Raw genomic sequence first — 19496 nt, 5'->3', positions numbered from 1 at the left:
CGATAAAGGACTGTTCTCATATATCTGGGATTGCCAAGGGACACCCTGATATCTTTCACCCAGAAGACAAGCTGCCAGTGCGCATGTCTTATAAATGGAGGGTCACAGCTAGCTACGCTATAAAATGCTGGGAGAAAGACTGTGGGTGAGGTAAACTTTATTAGACAAGAGAACAGCTTTTTAATTAAGTCTAGGCTCGAGAATGCATGTCATGATTTTATGTTATATGTAACCCTTTGTTTCCAATTTTAAAGTGCTACGTATTAAATCTGTGGATAGCATGGTTTTTAATTCTAAAATGGAAATTGTGTTGGTTGTAAGATGTTTTAGGCAGGAGTCAAACTGGAAACAAAAAAAATCAGTTATACGGTTCTAAGATGTGTGTGCAAACCAAATTTTGACCACCTGAGACACCGAAATAAGACAAAAAGAAAAGAAGTACTTGTGGCACCTTAGAGACTAACCAATTTATTTGAGCATAAGCTTTCATGAGCTACAGCTACTCTGAAACCTGTCAAAATAAGACATTAGTTTGTCCAGTTATTCAGAATGATTGTGCATGCTCTCCTATGCTCTGCTAAATTGCTTTCCCTAGTATGGCTATAATATCCAACTGGCCCCTTCAGAAGGTGGAGCTCAGATGCTTTGCTAGATTCTTTGAGACTTCTCGAGTGTAGCTTTTTTTTCAATGGGACAAATAAAAAAGGTAGGAGTACTCTCCCATGTTTTTTCGATATGGCTTCCCTGAAGAGTGTGTGCTATCCCCTATCTGAGATAAATCCCAACAGACGATATCAGTTTGGGGAGGATCAGATCAATAATTTGAACCCCCAGTATGGATAAACTAAGGCTATGTCTACACTACCACAGTAAGTTGGCCTATGCTACGCAACTCCAGCTACATACTTTAGGCTGAGTGACCACGGGGTCTACACCGCGGGAGTCGATGGGAGAAAATCTCCAGTTGACTTACCTTACTCTTCTTGTCGGGGTAGAGTACAGGGGTTGACTAGAAAGCGATCTGCAGTCAATTTGGTAGGACTTTGCTAGACCCACTAAATCGACTGCTGGTGGATCGATCTCAGTGTAGACCTGCCCCAAGATTAGAAGAACCAGGCAGTTTTGTAAATGGCTGATTTTGGGGGGATGGGAGGATCTGGAACCCTGTATCTTGGGAAATCCTTGTTCAAATGTCTCCAAATTTGGACCACTAACTGTATCCTTCACCTCTATGAAGCACAGCAAATTTCGAGGTATTTTTGGTCACCATGTGGATTTTAGAGCCCTAAGAATAGTAATATTTTAAACAGTGACTCAATTAACCACAGTAAAGCTGTTGCTCCATTGTAATACCCGGTGATGGTGAACAATCGGTTAGCTTCACCGACCTGATGATAAAGATGGTCTCTAGTCCTACAATGTACCTGTAACAGAGGAGATAGTCAAGGGAAAAAAAAAGGCCCTAATACTAATTTACTAAGGTTACTGAAACTCTGGCTCAATAATGACCCGCTGGCATGCCCCAGCATTCCTCTATTTACTCTTGGGCCTCAGGCTGCAGCTTCCTGGCAATGTTCTTTCCCTGGCTCTCATGGTGCCCTGCCTTGGCTGGAGATCATGTGATTGGGGGAGCTTTGGGCTTTACTCACTGAGAGCCAGTGGTGCTGGATCATTTTAAATAGTGGGGGTGCTGAAAGCCAGCCCCTTTACCCCTGTTCCCATCCCCCCCCGCCAACTCAGAGCTGAGGCAGCAGCTGGGAGCCCGGGCATACAGGTCTGGCAGCGTGGGGGTGCCCTACACCCCTAGTTCCCACAACTACGCTGAGAACCCCCCCAAGCCCTGATCAGAGTACTGCAAACCCTAAAGTGCTCAAAAATCATGGGACTGGCTTAATCATAAGAATTTTTTAAAAATGATATATATCGGAGTTAATTTATCTGCTGGATTCTGGGCCTTTCGGGTGAACTTGGGGCACATGTTTAAGCTTTTCTCAGCACTCAGGAGACGAAGAAACAAGACAGAAAGCTGAGCTTTCCCCCTGAAGCCAGGAGCTGGCGCTGAGAGAAAAACACCATGATGAGCCATGCCATAAACCACCAAGTTGGCGCCAGTGACCGGCCGGCTGGGAAATGCCAGGGCAGCGCTGGGTCGCAGGCGCTAGGCAGGACGTCGTGTCACTCCCCATCAAAGGGCTCAGGCCCCAGGTTTCGCCGTTTCAGGACTCTATCGGGTCCCGGTGACCTGGGCGCTATGGTCTACCCTGCACGGACTCGGGCAGAGAATGCGGGAGCGAAATTCCCCTCACAACCGCCGCCGCCGCCACAGACCTGCTTCCAAGCCCACAGCAACAACCCCTGCGCCCGCGCGCGCTGAGCGTGAGGAGACGCGAGCGCTCCGGGCTACCGACGGCGAGCGGACCGTTAGAGGGGGGGGGGGGGGGGCGCGAGCGCGCGAGGAGACGTGCTCGCTGATTGGCGGCGGAAGCACGAGGGCCGGAGATACAACGGCGAGGCGCGAGCGCGCGCGCGCCCTACAGAGTCGGTTGCCGATTGGCTGAAGCGCTCGCTCCCCCCCCAAGGGGGAAAAAAAACCAAAACAAAACAGCTTCCGCGAGTTGGCTTGACAAGGTAGCAGGGGAGGGGCCCGCGGGGTGGGCTAGCGCCGTCAGAGCGCGAGGGGGCAGGCAGAGGCGACGTCGGGTTGGTTTGAGTGAGTGAGCGCGCGCGCCCCTGCCGAGGCCTTCTCGGATTGGTCGGCCTTGGCCCTGGCGAGGCCGTCGGGGAGGGTCCGTTGGCGCGGAGGCGTTCGGGGAGCGGGCGGTTTTGCGGCGTAGGTAGCGGAGCCGGAGTCAGGTGGCTTCCGGAGGCCCGGCCGCCGCCTTCTCCTTCCGGGATAGCGGCCCTGGGGACCCTCTGGTCGCAGCCCCCCGGAAAAGTGAGTGCTCTGGGGACGGAACCCGGGGCGGGCGGAGCTGGGGCTGAGGGGAGCCGGGGCGGCTGCTGTGGGAGGCGGACGGAGCCTGGGCTAGTTGGGCCCGTCGCCCCACCTGAGGTATCCGGTAGGGCCGAGGCGGCGGAGCTGGTCCCGCTCTTCCAGCTCCTCGCGGGGAGAACCAGCCGGGCTTTGCCGGCCCGCGGGGGATGCCGCCTGCGCGCCAGCTCCCCGCCCGACCCTGGGGCCTGCAGGTGCCGAGGCTGCTCATCGGTCGCCGCGCAGACACTGGTCGCGGCCAGAGCCCGGTGTGGACCCCGCCGCTCTTCTGGCGAGAGGGAAAAGCTCCTGCCCTGCGCGCTCCGCCTGGCTCCCGGCCCTGTGCTCCAGGGTGGCGCCTGGCCTGGGTCCCCGGGGGCGGCCAGGGTGGCTGTGTACTGGGGCCCGGGTGCCTTGTTGCGAGGAAGATCTGTCCTAATGCAGAAGGGGGGCGGATGTTTCGTTCACGCTGTCGGGAGTGCCCCCCATGCGTTAGGGGGAGAGGCTGCTGTTGTGTATAGATCTATGTCCACCGTGCACCTCTCTCTCACAATCCTCATTGATTTTCTAGTAGGGAGTGTATTTGGCTCCTCTCTGGAGCTGTCCTGGCTCACTAGAGGTTTCGGCTGTTTCTCTTCCCCTCTGAACCTGACCAGTATTGACCATAAGGTAGTGAAATTGCTGCAGACTTCAGTTCCTGGCTTGAAAGCTTCTCTCTCTCAGCTACAGAAGTTGGTCCAATAAAAGATATTACTTCACCCATCTGGTCTCCCTGGATCCTGTCAGACATGCTCAGGGCAGAAATATTTATATTCTTAGTGATAGTCAAAGACTGACCTTCAAAGGGGGAAAAGTGCTTTTTTTGTTTTTCCTGTGAAAGAAACAAGTCTTTTCTTTTATGTTTTTCTGAATGTAAGTAGGTTGCTAGTGGGATTGACATTGGATTGTGAGGGGAAGTGACTGTTATGAAGATGGCTTTTAAATTGTGTATGAAGATTCCACCCCTTCCATCTCAGAGATCTCCACATCCTCAAGTGAAAACTAGATTTGACATTTCCTGAGACTCCTAAAGTGAAAACTGTTACGAATTAGACCTGATAGGTCACGCACAGTTCGAGTCTAGGCTGAGGCACACGAACAAAGTCCACAACTGCAGAGTTTCCAGAGACACTAAGTTTATTACACTCGAGCGTGGTGCCCCCCTGCTAGTCAGGAGGGTACCCCGAATGCAGGTTATACAGAGATTATATACCTTTTAGCAAAGCATGTTGCCCTCGTGCATCGGAAACCTTAGCTAATAGACAAACCCTTCCCTTATTTACCACCTATCCCTGCTAGGGTCATCCCCTGTGCTAAACCATTACTTCAACTACACAACATGGTCCTAAAGCAATGCACCAGTAGCCTTTCTTATCAGGATGGGAGGCTCACATCAAGGCCAGGAGGCAGGGAGTTAGGAACAGACAAAGAACAGAAACCGGGAGTTGAGACAGGCTGGAAACAAGGGGGAGGGTTTTCACAGGAATGCAGTATCTAAGGAACACTCATCCTGGTGCATGATGTGCTTGCTTTTAGACAACGGTGGGCCACAAACCAAAATGGAGTCACATATGCTAACTTTTTCTTAACAAAAGCAAATAGGAAAAAATATTCAGGCCATATTTATGCAACATAAAGAAACAAAGGGAAAACTTTTTTTTTTCTTTTTTAGGCAGCCTTTAAAGATTCAAAAAGGAATTAAGGATAGAAAAGTGAAAGTTGCCTCTAGAGAGTTTGTGTAATCCAGGTAATCTTGATTGTTCTAAATATTGTGTGTTATTGAACACAGGACTTGTGCTTGAACAGATATATAACATTATTTAAACAGCTTCTCGTAATTTACATTTGATTTGTTCTTCATGACAAATATACAATACATAGTGCATCTAAGTAAGAGATCAACTCATGTGAAAAATAGTCCGGGCTGCAATTCTGTGTAAAAGTACAAACGTGCCTGAGGTCATGTCACCCAATTTAAGCCTGATGAATATTTATAGGGAGACCTCAAAGGAAAACCTTGATGGTATGGAAAATGTTTTTGATTTAGTTGGTGGTACTCTGCCCTCTAGAACCCTCCCGACTGAGTACTAGGTTGGGTGACACTATATTGCTGGAATTTCTGGTTTTATAATGTGTGAAACTGAATCCCTGGCTGACTCTGATGTACTGTTACTTTCTGTGGACCAGCCACTAGAGGAAGATCCTTAATACACTGAAACTGTTTATTATATAAGCATGAACAGCCCCATTTTATTGACCGCATAGATGAGTACTTAGATTTAACAGATTTTTTCTGAAGGACAGTGTGGTTCAGTGATTAAGACTAGCGTCTGCTACAGTAAAAATCTGAATGCTGTTTTCAGCTTGTGTAATCTCTTGGAAAAGAAAGTTTACAAGGTTCTTTACTCACTAATAAAGGTTGTGAAGGATGCAGAATTATTAACTTCTTAAAAAGAAAACGAGTACTTGTGGTACCTTAGAGACTAACAAATTTATTTGAGCAGAAGCTTTCGTGAGCTACAGCTCACTTCATTGGATGCATTCAGTTTTTCTTTTTACGAATACAGACTAACATGGCTGCTACTCTGAAACCTAACTTCTTAAAGTAGAAAAAGTGAGTCCAGAACTAGTGCTCCCCTGGTTGCCATCCTACTACACTTTTCTCTAGGCCAAATGGTACTTTGATGAAGGAAAAGCAGCTGCTGTTGCTATGTTGTCTGTATTAGTTCTGTGTGGCATGCTGAAGTGATTCGCCGGGGTGGTGCATGCACAGTACTAACTGAATGTTTGGCGTTTTTGGCAGCAAGCCAGGAACAAACTAATGAGCAAAATACCACCAGGAAGTGGCAAATTTGACAGCTCATAACCTGCCCAAAACAAACAGATTTTCAAGAAGCCAGTATTAGGTGCCTCCCTGACCCTAGGCCTGGTCTCCTACAAATTTCAAGTTATTGCTGAAAACCATAACAGCACTAGACCTCTTCTAAAACACCCCCCCCTTTTTTTAATGGCAGAAAGTTTTAGACAGCCTAAATATAGGAGTCATTACCCCCTCCCTGAAATATATTGCCAGACAAAATATTTAGTTTAAAAGAGTTAAGGTTGAAAGTGTTCCTACTGAGTTTAGCACCAACTTTGAAACATTAGTCTGAAAATGAACACCTAAGGGATCTATCTAGTTCTGCTACCATGTAATCTTTCATTGGTCAGTATTGCTCCACCAGACTTAAAGCAGCCATCCTTACCTATATTCCCAAACATTAAAAAATGCATGTAGAGGTTAAAATAGTAGTAAATAATAGATCCATTTTGTATTAAAAGGTTACCAACATAAAAGTTTCCTGTCTTTTAAAAAGGGAAGAAAGAGGACCCAAGGAATTACAGACCAGTCAGCTTAACTTCAGTTTCTGGAAAGATACTGGAACATAGTATTAAACAGTCACTTTATAAGCACCCAGAGGGTAATAGTGTTAAGTAATAGCCTATGTGTATTTGTCAAGAACAAATCATGACAACCTAACCTAATTTTCTTCCTTGACAGGGTTACTGGCCTAATGGATAGAGGGAAGCAGTATATGTAATATATCTTGATTTTTAGTAAGTCTTTTGACACAGTCCCATGTGATATTCTCATGAGCAAACTAGGAAAATGTGGTCTGGATGAAATTACTTTAAGGTGGGTGCACAACTGGTTGAAAGACCATACTCAAGGAATAGTTATTAATGATTCTGTATCAAACTCGGAGGATATGTCTGGTGGGATCCCCCTGGGATCAGTCCTGGGTCCAGTACTATTCAGTGTTTTTGTTAATGCCTTGGATAATGGAGTAGAGAGTGTGCTTATATAATTTGTGGATGACACCAAACTGGCAGAGGTTGCTAGCATTTTGGAGGATAGGATAAGAGTTCAAAATGACCTTGATAAATTGGAGAATTGGTCTGAAATCAACAAAATGAAATTCAATAAAGACAAGTGCAAAGTACTACACTTAGGAAGGAAAAATCAGATGCACAACTATAAAATTAGAAATAACTTGCTAGATGGTGGTACTGCTGAAAAGGATCTAGGAGTTACAGTGGATCACCAATTGAATGACTCTACAAAATTATATTAACCTTTTTCACATTGGAGTGTATTAACAAAAGCATTGTATATAAGACACTAAAGTTAATTGTCCTGCTGTACTCGGTACTAGTTGGGCCTCAGCTGGAGTACAGTGTCCAGTTCTAGGTGTCACATCTTAGGAAAGATGTGTATAAATTGGAGATAGTCCAAAAGAGAACAAAAAAATAATAAAAGGCTTAGAACACCTGACCTATGAAGAAGGATTTAAAAAGTTGGGCATGTTCAATCTTGAGAAAAGAAGACTGCGGGGATACCTACTAATAGTCTTCAACTATGTTAAGGGCTGTTGCAAAGAGCATGATGATCAATTGCTCTCTATCCAGAGAAAGTAGGACAAGAAATAATGGCCTTAATCGGCAGCAAGGGAAGTTTAGGTTAATACTAGGCAAAACTTTCAATCTGTAAGAAAGGTTAAGTACTGGAATACGTTACCAAGGGATGTTGTGGAATCTCCATCGTTTGAGGTTTTTAAGACCAGGTTAGACAAATACTGATCGGTACTGGTCCAGGTATACTTGGTCTTACCTCGATATGAGGAAATGGACTAGATGAACTCTTGAAGTCCCTTCCAGACTTACCATTTCTATGATATAATATTATTTTATGTCACTAATTTCTGACAATATTGGTCACTACAAAAAAACTGCCTGTTAATTGTTACACAGTCTAACTAAAATGCGAACATGCAATCTTTGCATAAGCCTGCAACACCTTATAATCAACTCATTTCATAACTCCAATAGAGCCGTCATTTCAATTGTATTAGTAAAACTACTATTGTAATACTCAGAACATCATTTTGAGAATTTGTATAATTTTGATATAATTTAATCTGTCCTAGCACTCTTTTGAAATCTTTACTCATTTATATATTGCTTACATAAAACAAGTACAAACTCAGAAGCATATTTTCATTAGTGAACAAAACAAGGGGCAAGATGTTACGAAAACATGGCTTGGTTTTAGCGTCAGTAATATAGTATACAGTCTTTCAGGTTATGTAGGAGGATAGACCGCAAATTATACATTTGGAGTTGTGGATGTACTGTGATATGTACGTCTTAAAAAATTACTTTCTCTGGAGTCCTCCAGTAGAGAAGAGCAAATTATACCTGAAATGTGTGTTGGGTATGGAGAAGGCCACATAATTCAGGTGTGCCCAACATACAATTCTATTGTCTCCATTATGTCACTCTGGTCTAATGTGCCACATAGGAAATCAGGCCTTGACTATAACTGTCAGTAAAAGTTCATACCTCCCTCCTTCCCATCGGTATAAAAAAAGCAGTATAGTATTCTTTATACTTACTTATTTTGATCTTTTTATTTTACATTGACACCAAATCTTAACGTTTCATTATACTACAAATTTTTGTATTGACTGCACCAGAGAAGATGTTTTTGTTGTGGGTGAGGGGCAGAAACTGATGGTTCTCCTTTGAGTGGCCTCTGCATATTCCCACTTCAGGGGGTGCACCAGCTGCATGCAGCTCAGACAGTGGAACCTAGCTAGCCATGTTTGTTGGAGGGTTCACAGACCCCTCCCTGTTTCTGAACCTTCTAGGGATAAGGCTGTAAAAGGGGCACAATTCTCTGGCTGTCTCAAGCACTCCAACATATGTTGGGGTGCTCATTGTGAGAAGTTCCCAGCTGAAGGACATTGGAATTCCCTGCAGAAAAGGTTGCATGTAACTTTTCTGGAATGAAGAGCAATCTGATGAGGCACGAATGCTTTCAATGGCCATCTCCATCACAAAGTAGTTCAGGTGGTCACAGACAACACCACTACAATGTTTTACTTAAACAAGCAAGGAGGTACATGTTCTTCTGAACTATGCATGGGCAATGATGTTGCAGGAATGGTGCATCCTTCACAAGAGATACCCATTAACAATACACTTGGATGGAAAGAACAACAGTCTGGTAGGAACAACTAAGCAGAGCTCCAGTGGACCAACCATGAGAAGTCTCTGAAGACATTAATGATACAGGAAAGGTTCACATGCTGGATTCAACTACAAATATTTAACAGTATTGCATGATGTGTATGTGTACACTATATTCTACACTTGGATTTATTGTTCAAAAAACTTATGGGCACACAGTTTGAACTATTAAGAAGACTGTTCCCTTATTACTTATCTAGTAAAACAATCTTTTTTGTGCCAATTGCTTCAAACAGACAAAACATTGAGCTTTGACTGTAGGGTGACTTACTTGTTTCATAAGGGTAAGGTGGTCCTGTGTTTTCATCCTAAATTTGTCTCTAAAGTGGTGTTGAATTTCCATCTGAACTAACCTCTAAACTTGACTGTTTCCTCAAAGTGACTGACAGAGTCGTCTCATCAAAGAATTTTTTAAAGCATTAAGCATACTAGTGTCCATAGTTACTGAGGGAAATGACCTGGGAATCAGAATGGTTGAAGATGAAAGGGATAAAGAGACGCCAGTAAGAAGTGGGGAGGGTAAGGGAATATAGTGTCAGGTTGTGGGCTGGAGGTAGTGAATGAGATATTCATAGACTTCAAGGTCAGAAGGGATCATCATGATCATCTAGTCTGACCTCCTGCACATTGCAGGCCACAGAACCTTACCCACCCACTTCTGTAGTAGACCCCTAACCTCTGGCTGAACTGCTGAAGTCGTAGAATCATAGAATATCAGGGTTGGAAGAGACCTCAGGATGTCATCTAGTCCAACCCCCTGCTCAAAGCAGGACCAATCCCCAAGTCCTCAAATCATGGTTGAAAGACTTCAAATTACAGAGAATCCATCATTTACACTAGTTTAAACCTGATATTGAGGAAGATAAGGAAAGGAAGGGGAGAAAAGAGAAGTGAGTGAATCTTTTTGTGGATCTTGTTCAATTTCTCATTGTAGGTGAGTAGATTAGGCAGAATTTTAAGGGTGACAAAGAAACATCTATGATTGCACATGTGGGATTTTAATAAGGGAGAGCTATTTAATTTATTAAAAAAATAATAGTAATGGCATCAGTGTGGTTCTTGATTTTTCTCCAGGCTGCAGGTGTGGAAGAAAAGTATGAAAGGTGTGACTTATATTTAAATGCTTAAAAAGTTTTGTACTTACGAGCCCAAGGACTAAGTATGCTCACTGAGGTGAAAAAATATTTGCGCCATCATGCCCCCTCCTTCCAATTTGAAGGGGAAAAGTACTTAAAACTTAGGCCGTTACCTACAGCTGATGAGCTCCAAGAAGAGCGAAACCTTGTAAAATAGGTCCTGTAGTATTGGCCTAAGGAGGTTGGGTGTAAGTTGCTTACTTTCATTCTTGTGCTTTTATAAAGCCAGGAACCAAAGTACCACAGAAACTATCTGGAATGAGCAGTGTCTGAAGTTGAAACCAAGTAGGGGCTTTTCTAACCAAGTAGGGGCAGCTTTGGAAAATAAGGTACACACACACACGGTGGGGTTGGGGAGGAGATAAATTAAAAGATAAAAGTAAGGGGAGAGACATGGTACAAAAGAATCAAATAGAAAAAAAGGAAGGAAGGGAGGAAAAGTGGGAGAAGAAAAACAAAAGGATTTTAAGATCAGATTTAAGACCCTTTAAATAGTAAAAATTACTATATAAAAGTTATTTCCATTTTTCCCTCTGTGAAATTTACAAACTATTTCCTGTGGAGTCTGGCAAAGTGATAATTCAGAAAGCAATCAAGTTGCTTTCATATTCTTTCAGGGCTTTGATGTGGGAATGCATGCCTATAGATCAGTAAAATATTACTCCTGGGGGAATTCTGTGCCAAAAAATTAAAAATTCTGTGCACAATATATTAAAATTCTGCATATTTATAATTACGCCAGTTTCAATTATTTTGGTAATTTATTTCAAAATACCTGTCAGCAAGTATGTCTGTAACAATGCAGACAACAGAAAAGATACAGGAAATGATTTTTGATAAATAAGATAAGATAAATAAACAAGATTCCTTACTAGGGATATTAATAAAGAACTTTCAGTAATAATTCATTTAAACTACAATACAGAAACGTGTTTCCTGCACCCCTCAAGCAGTGCAAAGGCTTGGGGGAGTCAGGGGTAAAAGAGGAGCTGAGGGAGAGGGGAAGTAATTGCTGGGAAGGCGCATGAGAGTGAACCTGGAGGGTTGCTGGGTGCAGGTGAGAGAAGTATGGAACAACTTTTTTTTGCGGAGATTGTGAGGGAGCTGGGGAGCCTCCCCCATGCAGACCCTGGCTGATCTCTGTCCTCTCCCATTCAGTCAGGCACATCTGCCTCATCTCCATATGTTCCTGCACCAAAATTCAGTCACCATCCTCTTCCCATGTGTCCCTGTATGCCTGTCACTATGTGTCATTGCACCCCTACTCCCATTCAGCCCCTGGCTCGATGCTGTCACCCCACTGACTCCTGTGCCCCTAGCCCAGTCTATACCCCCCCCCCCAATAGCAGTTCTGAACTGCAGTCTGTGACCCCTCCCAGCACCCCTGTATGCCCTGTTCTGTCCATCCTCCCCCCCACCACCCCAATCCCATGTCTCCTCACCTGGCCCGGTGGGCAGGGCGCAGTGAGGAAAGCAGCCTCTCCCCCCTCCCTCTCCATGTTTGGCTGCTCCAGCCCGGAGCTGCCTGTCCCATCTTCTGGTGTCACAGCAACCCTAGTGGATGAAAGGCATAATTGCAGCACCTACTGAGCAGAATGTATTTTCTACAGGGGAAAAAAATATCTGCAGGGGGCACAAATTCTGTGTATGCACAGTGGTGCAGAATTCCCCCAGGGGTAAAATATGTAATGCCAGTTTTTAAGATTCTGTAGACATGTTCTTATCATTTTGAAGAGAGACTGAAAAATGCTGAATTAAAAAAATGCTTCAGGGTTTCGTAATTTGTAAATCCAAATTGTAGGTAAAATTAATAAATACACTTTAGTGCTACAAGTGAGAGGCCATTCTTCAAAAGACATCTAGGTATGTGGATTTTTTTTCATAGGTATGTTCTCTTGCATATACCTCTTCAAACTTTCTAAATAGGTTGGTTTAAGCAATAGGCATCTTGAACCAACACCTGCCATGAGAGGTAGGCACCCTCTTGTTGCTTGAATTCAGAGTTTTTCAGGCTACAGCTAGCAATAAGCTTCTCTGGGTTGCTGTTAGGGCTGCCTAGTGTCTCAGTTGACACCACTTCAACTTTTCTCATTGTATAGTGTGTGTCCTTAGGCTGGAGCTCTCACCCCAGTGAAGATAAGTTGTTCAGCAGTACCAACAGCTCCTGGTTTGGACACGCTAAGTTTTGGACACACCTTGAAGTGTTTGTTCCTGCCTGGAGCGTCAGGGCTTTTCTGGCGCTTGGTGAAACTTGTGTTGCCCATTGCATTAGGATTCTGGTTTTCATAGCTCCCACTGCACTGAGACACCTGCACAATTGACTTTTGTGACTGTTCTATTTTTGTCTTTTCTTTCAGGTACCAGGGTCAGTAGGTGTGAACAAAGAGGGTAGATCAAATGACTACAGCAGTTTTCATAGTACTCATGGAAAGTATCCACATGAGACAACCTCTGTGGATCCTGAGGTATTAGTAATTTCAACTGATACACAGGTGCCTGTATCACATCTGAATGATGAGGTGATCTGTGAACTGATCTGGACTGAACTGATGGCAGTCCAGGTACAAACTGGTTTAGGGATGAACTTCAAATTCCTTCACTCCGAATTGTAGATTCTTGCACCTGAGGATGAAATGTCCATGCAGGGTGACTTCTCCCAAGGTACTTAGTGTCTACAGGAATAAAAAATCTGCATATGAATTATCAGGACAACCCTTATCTTCAGAGACTACTAACATTCAAGGATGCAGTATCCCTAAAGTTGGTCTGATCCAGATGGTTGGGTCACTGTGTCCTGTGTAAACCATTTGGGAGAGACAGGATCATACCATTTTTATCAGGAAGCCCTGCAGATATGGGAGAGGATAATGTCTCAAGATGTTCCTAGCAGACACTTAATTGGCATGAATGCAACACAGTAAACAGGCTAAGCTGATTGGTTGTCAATACACTCAAGTTGTTCTTGAATCAGGGGTAGTGGACCTGAACTTTTCAATATTGATTCACCCCGAGAGAGAAGCTTTGAGCTAACTACTGACGTTGTGCACTAAGCTATGGGAAGAAACTACTGGTGAGTGATTTCTTCTCTTAACTACAGGGGAGGGAAGCTCCCACTATATCTTTCTTCTGTTACATCTGATAGCTAAGTTCCTGACCAAAGAATAACCTCAGAATGACATTTTTTTGCTGTTCCTAATAGCTCTGTTTTACAAGGAAAATGATTATTAATGGGATGGCAGTGTTTGGTTCACTCAAGCTGTGAGTCTTTGTCATGTGATCATAAAGAACTGGGGTACCACTCCACATTTCAATACAATCTGATCTAGTTGGCATGATGTCTGAGGAGGTAGCCATTGAGATGCCTGTTTCAGAGCAGATGCCTCAAGATCTCAAGTTCAGGAACCTCTAAAGGGCATATACATTTAATTAAAAAGGAATATAAAGTGGTTTTAATTAAGCTGATAAAGGGTTTTATTGAGCACTTCAGAAGCTATAAACTCCACTTTTGAAATCTTTCCCCCATCGTATAGTAGCTCCATCTAGGTTATATTTCCCTAGTTCGGGGTGGGCAAACTGTGGCCTGCGGGCCAGATACAGACCCTCAGGGCTTTGGATCCAGCCCACAGGGTTGCCATCTCTGTGGCACCGTGGGCCCTGCACCGCTCCAGGAAGTGGCTGGCACCAAGTCCCTATGGCCCCTGGGGTGGGGGAGTGGGCAGGGCAGAGGGCAGCACGCTGAGCCCTCTGCCCCCCCCCCCACACACACAGGAGCTGCAGGGATGTGGTGCCGGCCACTTCCTGGATCGGTGCAGGGCCAGGGCAGGCAGTCAGGGAGCCTGTCCTGGGCCCCGTGTGTGCTGCTGCCACCCCAGATGTGGCCCTCGGGCCAAAAAGTTTGCCCACCGCTGCCCTAGTTTGTTTATGAGAAGGACATGTGAGACAGTATCAAAAGCCTTACTAAAGTCAAGATATACCACATCTACCACTTTCCCCCCCAGCCCCATCCACAGGATTTATGATCTTGTCAAAGAAAGCAACTAGGTTGGCTTGATACAATTTGTTCTTCGAATCCTAGAATATCAGGGTTGGAAGGGACCTCAGGATGTCATCTAGTCCAGCCCCCTGCTCAAAGGAGGACCTAATCCCCACTAAATCATCCCAGCCAGGGCTTTGTTAAACCTGACCTTGAAAACCTCTAAGGAAGGAGATTTCATCACCTCCCTAGGTAACACATTTCAGTGCTTCACCACCCTCCTAGTGAAAAAGTTTTTCCCAATATCCAACCTAAACCTCCCCCACTGCAACTTGAGACCATTACTCCTTGTTCTATCATCTTGTACCACTAAGAACAGTCTAGATTCATCCTATTTGGAATCCCCTTTCAGGTAGTTGAAAGCAGCTATTAAATCCCCCTTCGTTCTTCTCTTCTGCAGACTAAACAATCCCAGTTCCCTCAGCCTCTCCTCATAAGTCATGTGTTCAGACCCCTAATCATTTTTGTTGCCCTCTGCTGGACTCTCTCCAGTTTTTCCGCAACCTTTTTGTATTGTGGGGCCCAAAACTGGACACAGTACTCCAGCTGAGGCTTCACCAATGCCTAATAGAGGGGAATGATCACGTCCCTTGATCTGCTGGCAATGCCCCTGCTTATACAGCCCAAAATGCCGGTAGCCTTCTTGATGCTTAATCCTTGTAGTTGCTCTTTTAAAATCTAGCAATAGCCTGAGTTCCCAGACGTATTTTTTCTTTTTTTTAATTAATAAAATTTACCTTTTTTAAGAACAGAATTGAATTTTTGTGTCTTAAGAGGTTTGTGCACGTTGTTTAATTAGCTGGTGGCAACAGCTGATTTCCTTTTTTTCCCTTCTTTCTCTGCTCTTCCCTGGAAGGATCGTGACAGGGCTTGAGGGTACCCCACAGGAAGGAATTTCCAAGTGCGCCTTCCTGGGCTCTCAAATGGGTTCTGCATTTGGGTGGTGGCAGCATCTACCAATCTTAGGTCAGAGAAAACCGTAACCTTGGGAGTTTAGTATAAGCCTGGAGTGGCAAGTATTAATTTTTAGACTCCTTGCGGGCCCCCACCTTCTGCACTTGAAGTGCCAGAGTGGGGAATCAGCCTTAACAATGGGCAAAATATAATTTTCAACAATCCAAAAACTTTCAGCCTGAGGCAGACAACTTGCATGGAAAATTTCAACCCAAACATCTAAAATTTGGCTAAGTTATAATCCTTTGAATACAGGATCTTTACAGTGGGAAGTGTAGAGTAATATTAACTGTTTGTTACTACTAGTTCTGCTTTTATATTATTTATATTATGATAGTGCTGAGGTGCCCTGGTCACGGATCAGGAAAACGTGCTAGGTGCTGTACAAAGAGAGCAAAATGACAGGCTCTGCCCCAAGTAGCATCAGCCGAAGTATAAGATGAGATAACAGATGGATACAGTTGGAGTACCAGGAAACTTTGATATCTGGATAGATACTGGGGAAAATTATTAAACAATCCACTAGTAAACACTTTGCAGATAATAGGGTTATATAAATAATAGTCCACATGGATTTGTCAAGAACAAATCATGCCAAGCCAACCTAATTTCCTTCTTTGACAGGGTTACCAGCCTAGAGTATAGGAGTAGAGCAGTAGATGTGATATACCTTGATTTTTGGTAAGGCTTTTGACACAGTTCCACATGGCATTCTGATAAGCAAAAGAGGAAAATGTGGTTTAGTGGAAATTACTATCAGGTACATAGTAACTGGTTGAAAGACCATACTCAGAGTAGTTTTCAGTTGTTTGCTGTCAGACTGGGGGGCTGTATCTAATGGGGTCCACAGGGATCTGTTCTCGGCCAGGTACTAGTCAATATTTTTGTTAATGACTTGAATAATGGAGTGGGGTATATTCTTAAAAAATATGCGGATGACACCAATCTGGGGAAGGGTTGTGCAAGCACTTTGCAGCACAGGATCAGGATTCAAAATGACTGACAAATTGGAGAATTGGTCTTGTGATAAATGAAGGGGCGGGGGTAGCTCCCTTTTATGGACACCCGGCCAACTAGTACTTCTAAAATCCCTCGTAGTAGCTGTTCTCTAATTACCCTACCTATAAAGGGTTAAAAAGTCTCGCTGCTATACATTGGTAAAAGGAAGTGAGTGGGCACCTGGCCAAAAGAGCCAAAGGAAAGGCTAGAACTTTTTAAAATTGAAACAAGATTTCCCTTTTGTCTGTCCTCCTGGGGAGAGGAAGACAGGGCAGCAGCTATGCTGTAAGAAGCTTGGACCAGGTATGAAAAAATCATCAGTATCATATCTAGAAACTACTCATTTGAAAGAAACTCCAGCTATGTAAGCAGATCAGGAAATGTTTAGGAAGATGCGATTAGATTTATCCCTTTTATTTCGTTGTGGCTTTTGGATTCCTCAGTGCTAGCTCCAGGTGCTTGTAACCTTTAAGCTGGATCTCAAGAAAGCTATTCTTTGTGCTTAATCCTTGTAGTTACTCTTTTAAAATCTAGCAGTAGCCTGAGTTCCCAGATGTATTTTTTTCTTTTTTTATTAATAAAATTTACCTTTTTGAAGAACAGAATTGGGTTTTTGTGTCTTAGGAGGTTTGTGCACATGTTTAATTAGCTGGTGGCAACAGCTGGTTTACTTTTTTTTCTTTCTTTCTCGGCTATTCCCCGGAGGTTGTGGTGGGGGCGGTGACAGGGCTTGAGGGTACTCCACAGGAAGGAATTCCCAAGTGTGCCTTTCTGGGCTCTCAAAGGAGTTCTGCACTTGCGTGGTGGTAGCAGCTACCAATCCAAGGTCAGAGAAAAGCTGTAACCTTGGGAGTTGAATACAAGCCTGAAGTGGCCAGTATTAATTTTTAGAATCCTTGCTGGCACCCACCTTCTGCACTCGAAGTGCTAGAGTGGAGAATTAGCCTTGACATGGTGTCAGAGTGGTGGGATCATTTTGAACCAGAGGCACAGATCTCAGGATTTTAAAAGGACACATTTTAAAGCCAGGGAGGTTTTTTTTCTTTTCTTTTCTTTGCTGCCTGAAGGGTAACAGGCCCGCAAAGGGTTCAGCCTGCAAAGCCAGGGAGTCCAACAAGCAGTTTATTTTTTCCCCCCTAGCTTCATGGCAACGAAATAGCTAGGCTAGAGTAGGGTAGCCCTGTGCATGAAGTTGCAGTTGGGCACCGAAACCCTAGAGCAACCAGTCTTCCCAAAGCGGCATGCCACAGAGAAGGCAGACCCAGATCAAGCCCAGACATCCAGCTCCATGACGGAAATGAAGGGAGGGGATGGGGGACTGGAGATTTCCCTGGAGAGAATGGTCAGCGCTCAGTGCTCCTGAAGTCCCTTCCAACCCTGATATTCTATGATTCTATGATTCCCCAACCCGAGATCCAGGTGCCAAGATGAAGGGATGCCCTTAACCCAGACCGAGTTCTAACTGCGGAAGACAGGAATTATAAATTAAAATATAAAATTTTTAAACAAAAGGCCAGAAGTAGGATGGGGCTAACAGCCAAGCATGCCTGTCAGTGGTTCAGAGCCCTAAAGTGGAAACCAGATGTGGTATTTTCCCGACACGTCTACCACATTGTAAAAATTGGGATGCCTGGAAATCAGGAGCAAATGTTAAGTCTCTGAAGATCTGTCTCTCCTAATACAAATGGAGCAGTTCTTAGAGGGTGTTCCTGAGGAAATAGAAAGGTACATTCTAGATGGGAAGCCAAAATGGTAATGGAGGGGATGGAGATCTGAGCCAAATGGGTGGAGGTGGCGGAGAAGAAGAAAGCTAGTAGCAGTTGGTGTGGATACTGGAAGAGGCAACCTGAGATGATACCCCACCATCAGAGTCAGCCCAAGGCCCCACCTCACAAGGAGGAGCCCTCCACACAGCCAGGGAGACCCCAGATGCCCTCTCGTCCCACCACCATACTCTCCAACCACCCACCTCACCCCAGCCCACAGTCAGCTGGGCGATGCTTTAAATGTAATGAGCTGGGACATGTGAAGGCCAACTGCCCCAGGAGCACCAACCGACTGCAACTCATCACCCCGGGATCCCACCGAGAGCCTTCAGGCCCAGATGCCTCGCAAATACCCCAGAGCGAAGGGAAACTGTAAGTGTGGGTGGGAGGAAGATTACTGCGTGGAGAAACACTGGAGCACAGGTCTCAGCTATCCATCAATCCCTGGTGGACCCCAAAAATTCATCAACCCAGAGGCCCAAGTGACGGTGAACCCTTTAAGGCCAACTCTTTTAACTTGCCTACAGTCAAGTTTCCTGTCTAGTACAAGGGCTGGTCAGGAATATGGACTTTTGCAGTCTGACGATCATCCCATTCCCATGCTGTTGGGAGAAGACTTAGCCAACCATGTGAGGCTAACAAAAAGGGTGGGGATGGTCACCTGCAGCCAGGCTAAACAGGCCTCCACACCTAACTCCATTCCTGAGCCTCCTCCAAGGACCCAGTCTGAGTCCTTTGGTACCACAGGCCCGGGGACCAAGCAAGAGGTGGTGGAACCAGACCCCAGACCAGAGTCTATGGCAGCGGTTGTAGATCCCAGGGTCAGAACCAGCCCAAGGATCGGAACTGGCAGAGCAGTCAGCACCAGAGCCCGTGCTTGCAACCCCACCAGAGTCAGGGGAGCCAGCACCAAAGGGCGCCACAGAGCCTGAACCACCAGCAGCAGCAAAACGGGTGCAAGAAGCTCAACCGGAGCCTGAAATACAACCTAGTTCAATAAACTGGAGAGCCCCCACTCTGTTGATGGACTTCTGCCTGCATTTCTTTTTACTGCTGCAGCTCATTCCTTTGTTGATGTTGTGTTTTTATCAGAGGGTGTTTTTGGCTTTAAGTTGAAAGAATGTTAAGTGTATCTAGTCCCCCCATCTCTTGCAAAATTCCCCTGTTAGCTGCTTCTGTTTGCTAGCTCCTCTGGTTGCTTCAATTTGATGAAATTTAGTAAAGCCAAGTACAAAGTACTACACTTGAGGGAAAAATTAAATGCACAGCCACAAAATGTGGAATAACTGGCTAGGCAGTACTCCTGAAAAAGATCTGGAGATTATAGTGGATCACAAATTGAGTGAGGGTCAATAATGTGATGCAGTTGCGCAAAAAGGATAATATTCTGGCATGTATTAACAGAAGTGTCATATATAAGACAGGAGAGATAATTTTCCTGCTCTCCTGGGCACAGATTGTCTCTATTAGAGTGTTGTGTCCAATTCACAATTTTAGGAAAGATGTGGAGAGAGTTCAGAGAAGAG

The 19496-nt window shown here is 44.7% G+C and overlaps 1 protein-coding gene across 17 annotated transcripts in view; it reads left to right on the top strand.

The window, feature by feature from the left end:
• Positions 1-2526: 2526 nt before the first annotated feature.
• Positions 2527-19496, top strand: part of DTNB (dystrobrevin beta) — a 389020-nt gene continuing 372050 nt past the window's right edge. For 3 of the 17 annotated variants that reach the window (XR_012157865.1, XR_012157864.1, XM_073335465.1), the window contains exons 1-2: positions 2652-2935; positions 12576-12683. Coding sequence is in view for 6 of the 17 variants with exons in the window: in XM_073335465.1 (XP_073191566.1) it covers positions 12616-12683 (68 nt within the window). In the remaining 11 variants the exon portion in view is untranslated. The other 14 variants (XR_012157867.1, XM_073335466.1, XM_073335468.1 and 11 more) reach the window with 12 other exon arrangements.

The sequence above is a fragment of the Lepidochelys kempii genome, chromosome 3, assembly GCF_965140265.1.
Source record: "Lepidochelys kempii isolate rLepKem1 chromosome 3, rLepKem1.hap2, whole genome shotgun sequence".
Lineage (NCBI taxonomy): Eukaryota > Metazoa > Chordata > Testudines > Cheloniidae > Lepidochelys > Lepidochelys kempii.
Note: the sequence above shows the minus strand (reverse complement) of the source record. Positions and strands in the feature narration are given on the sequence as shown.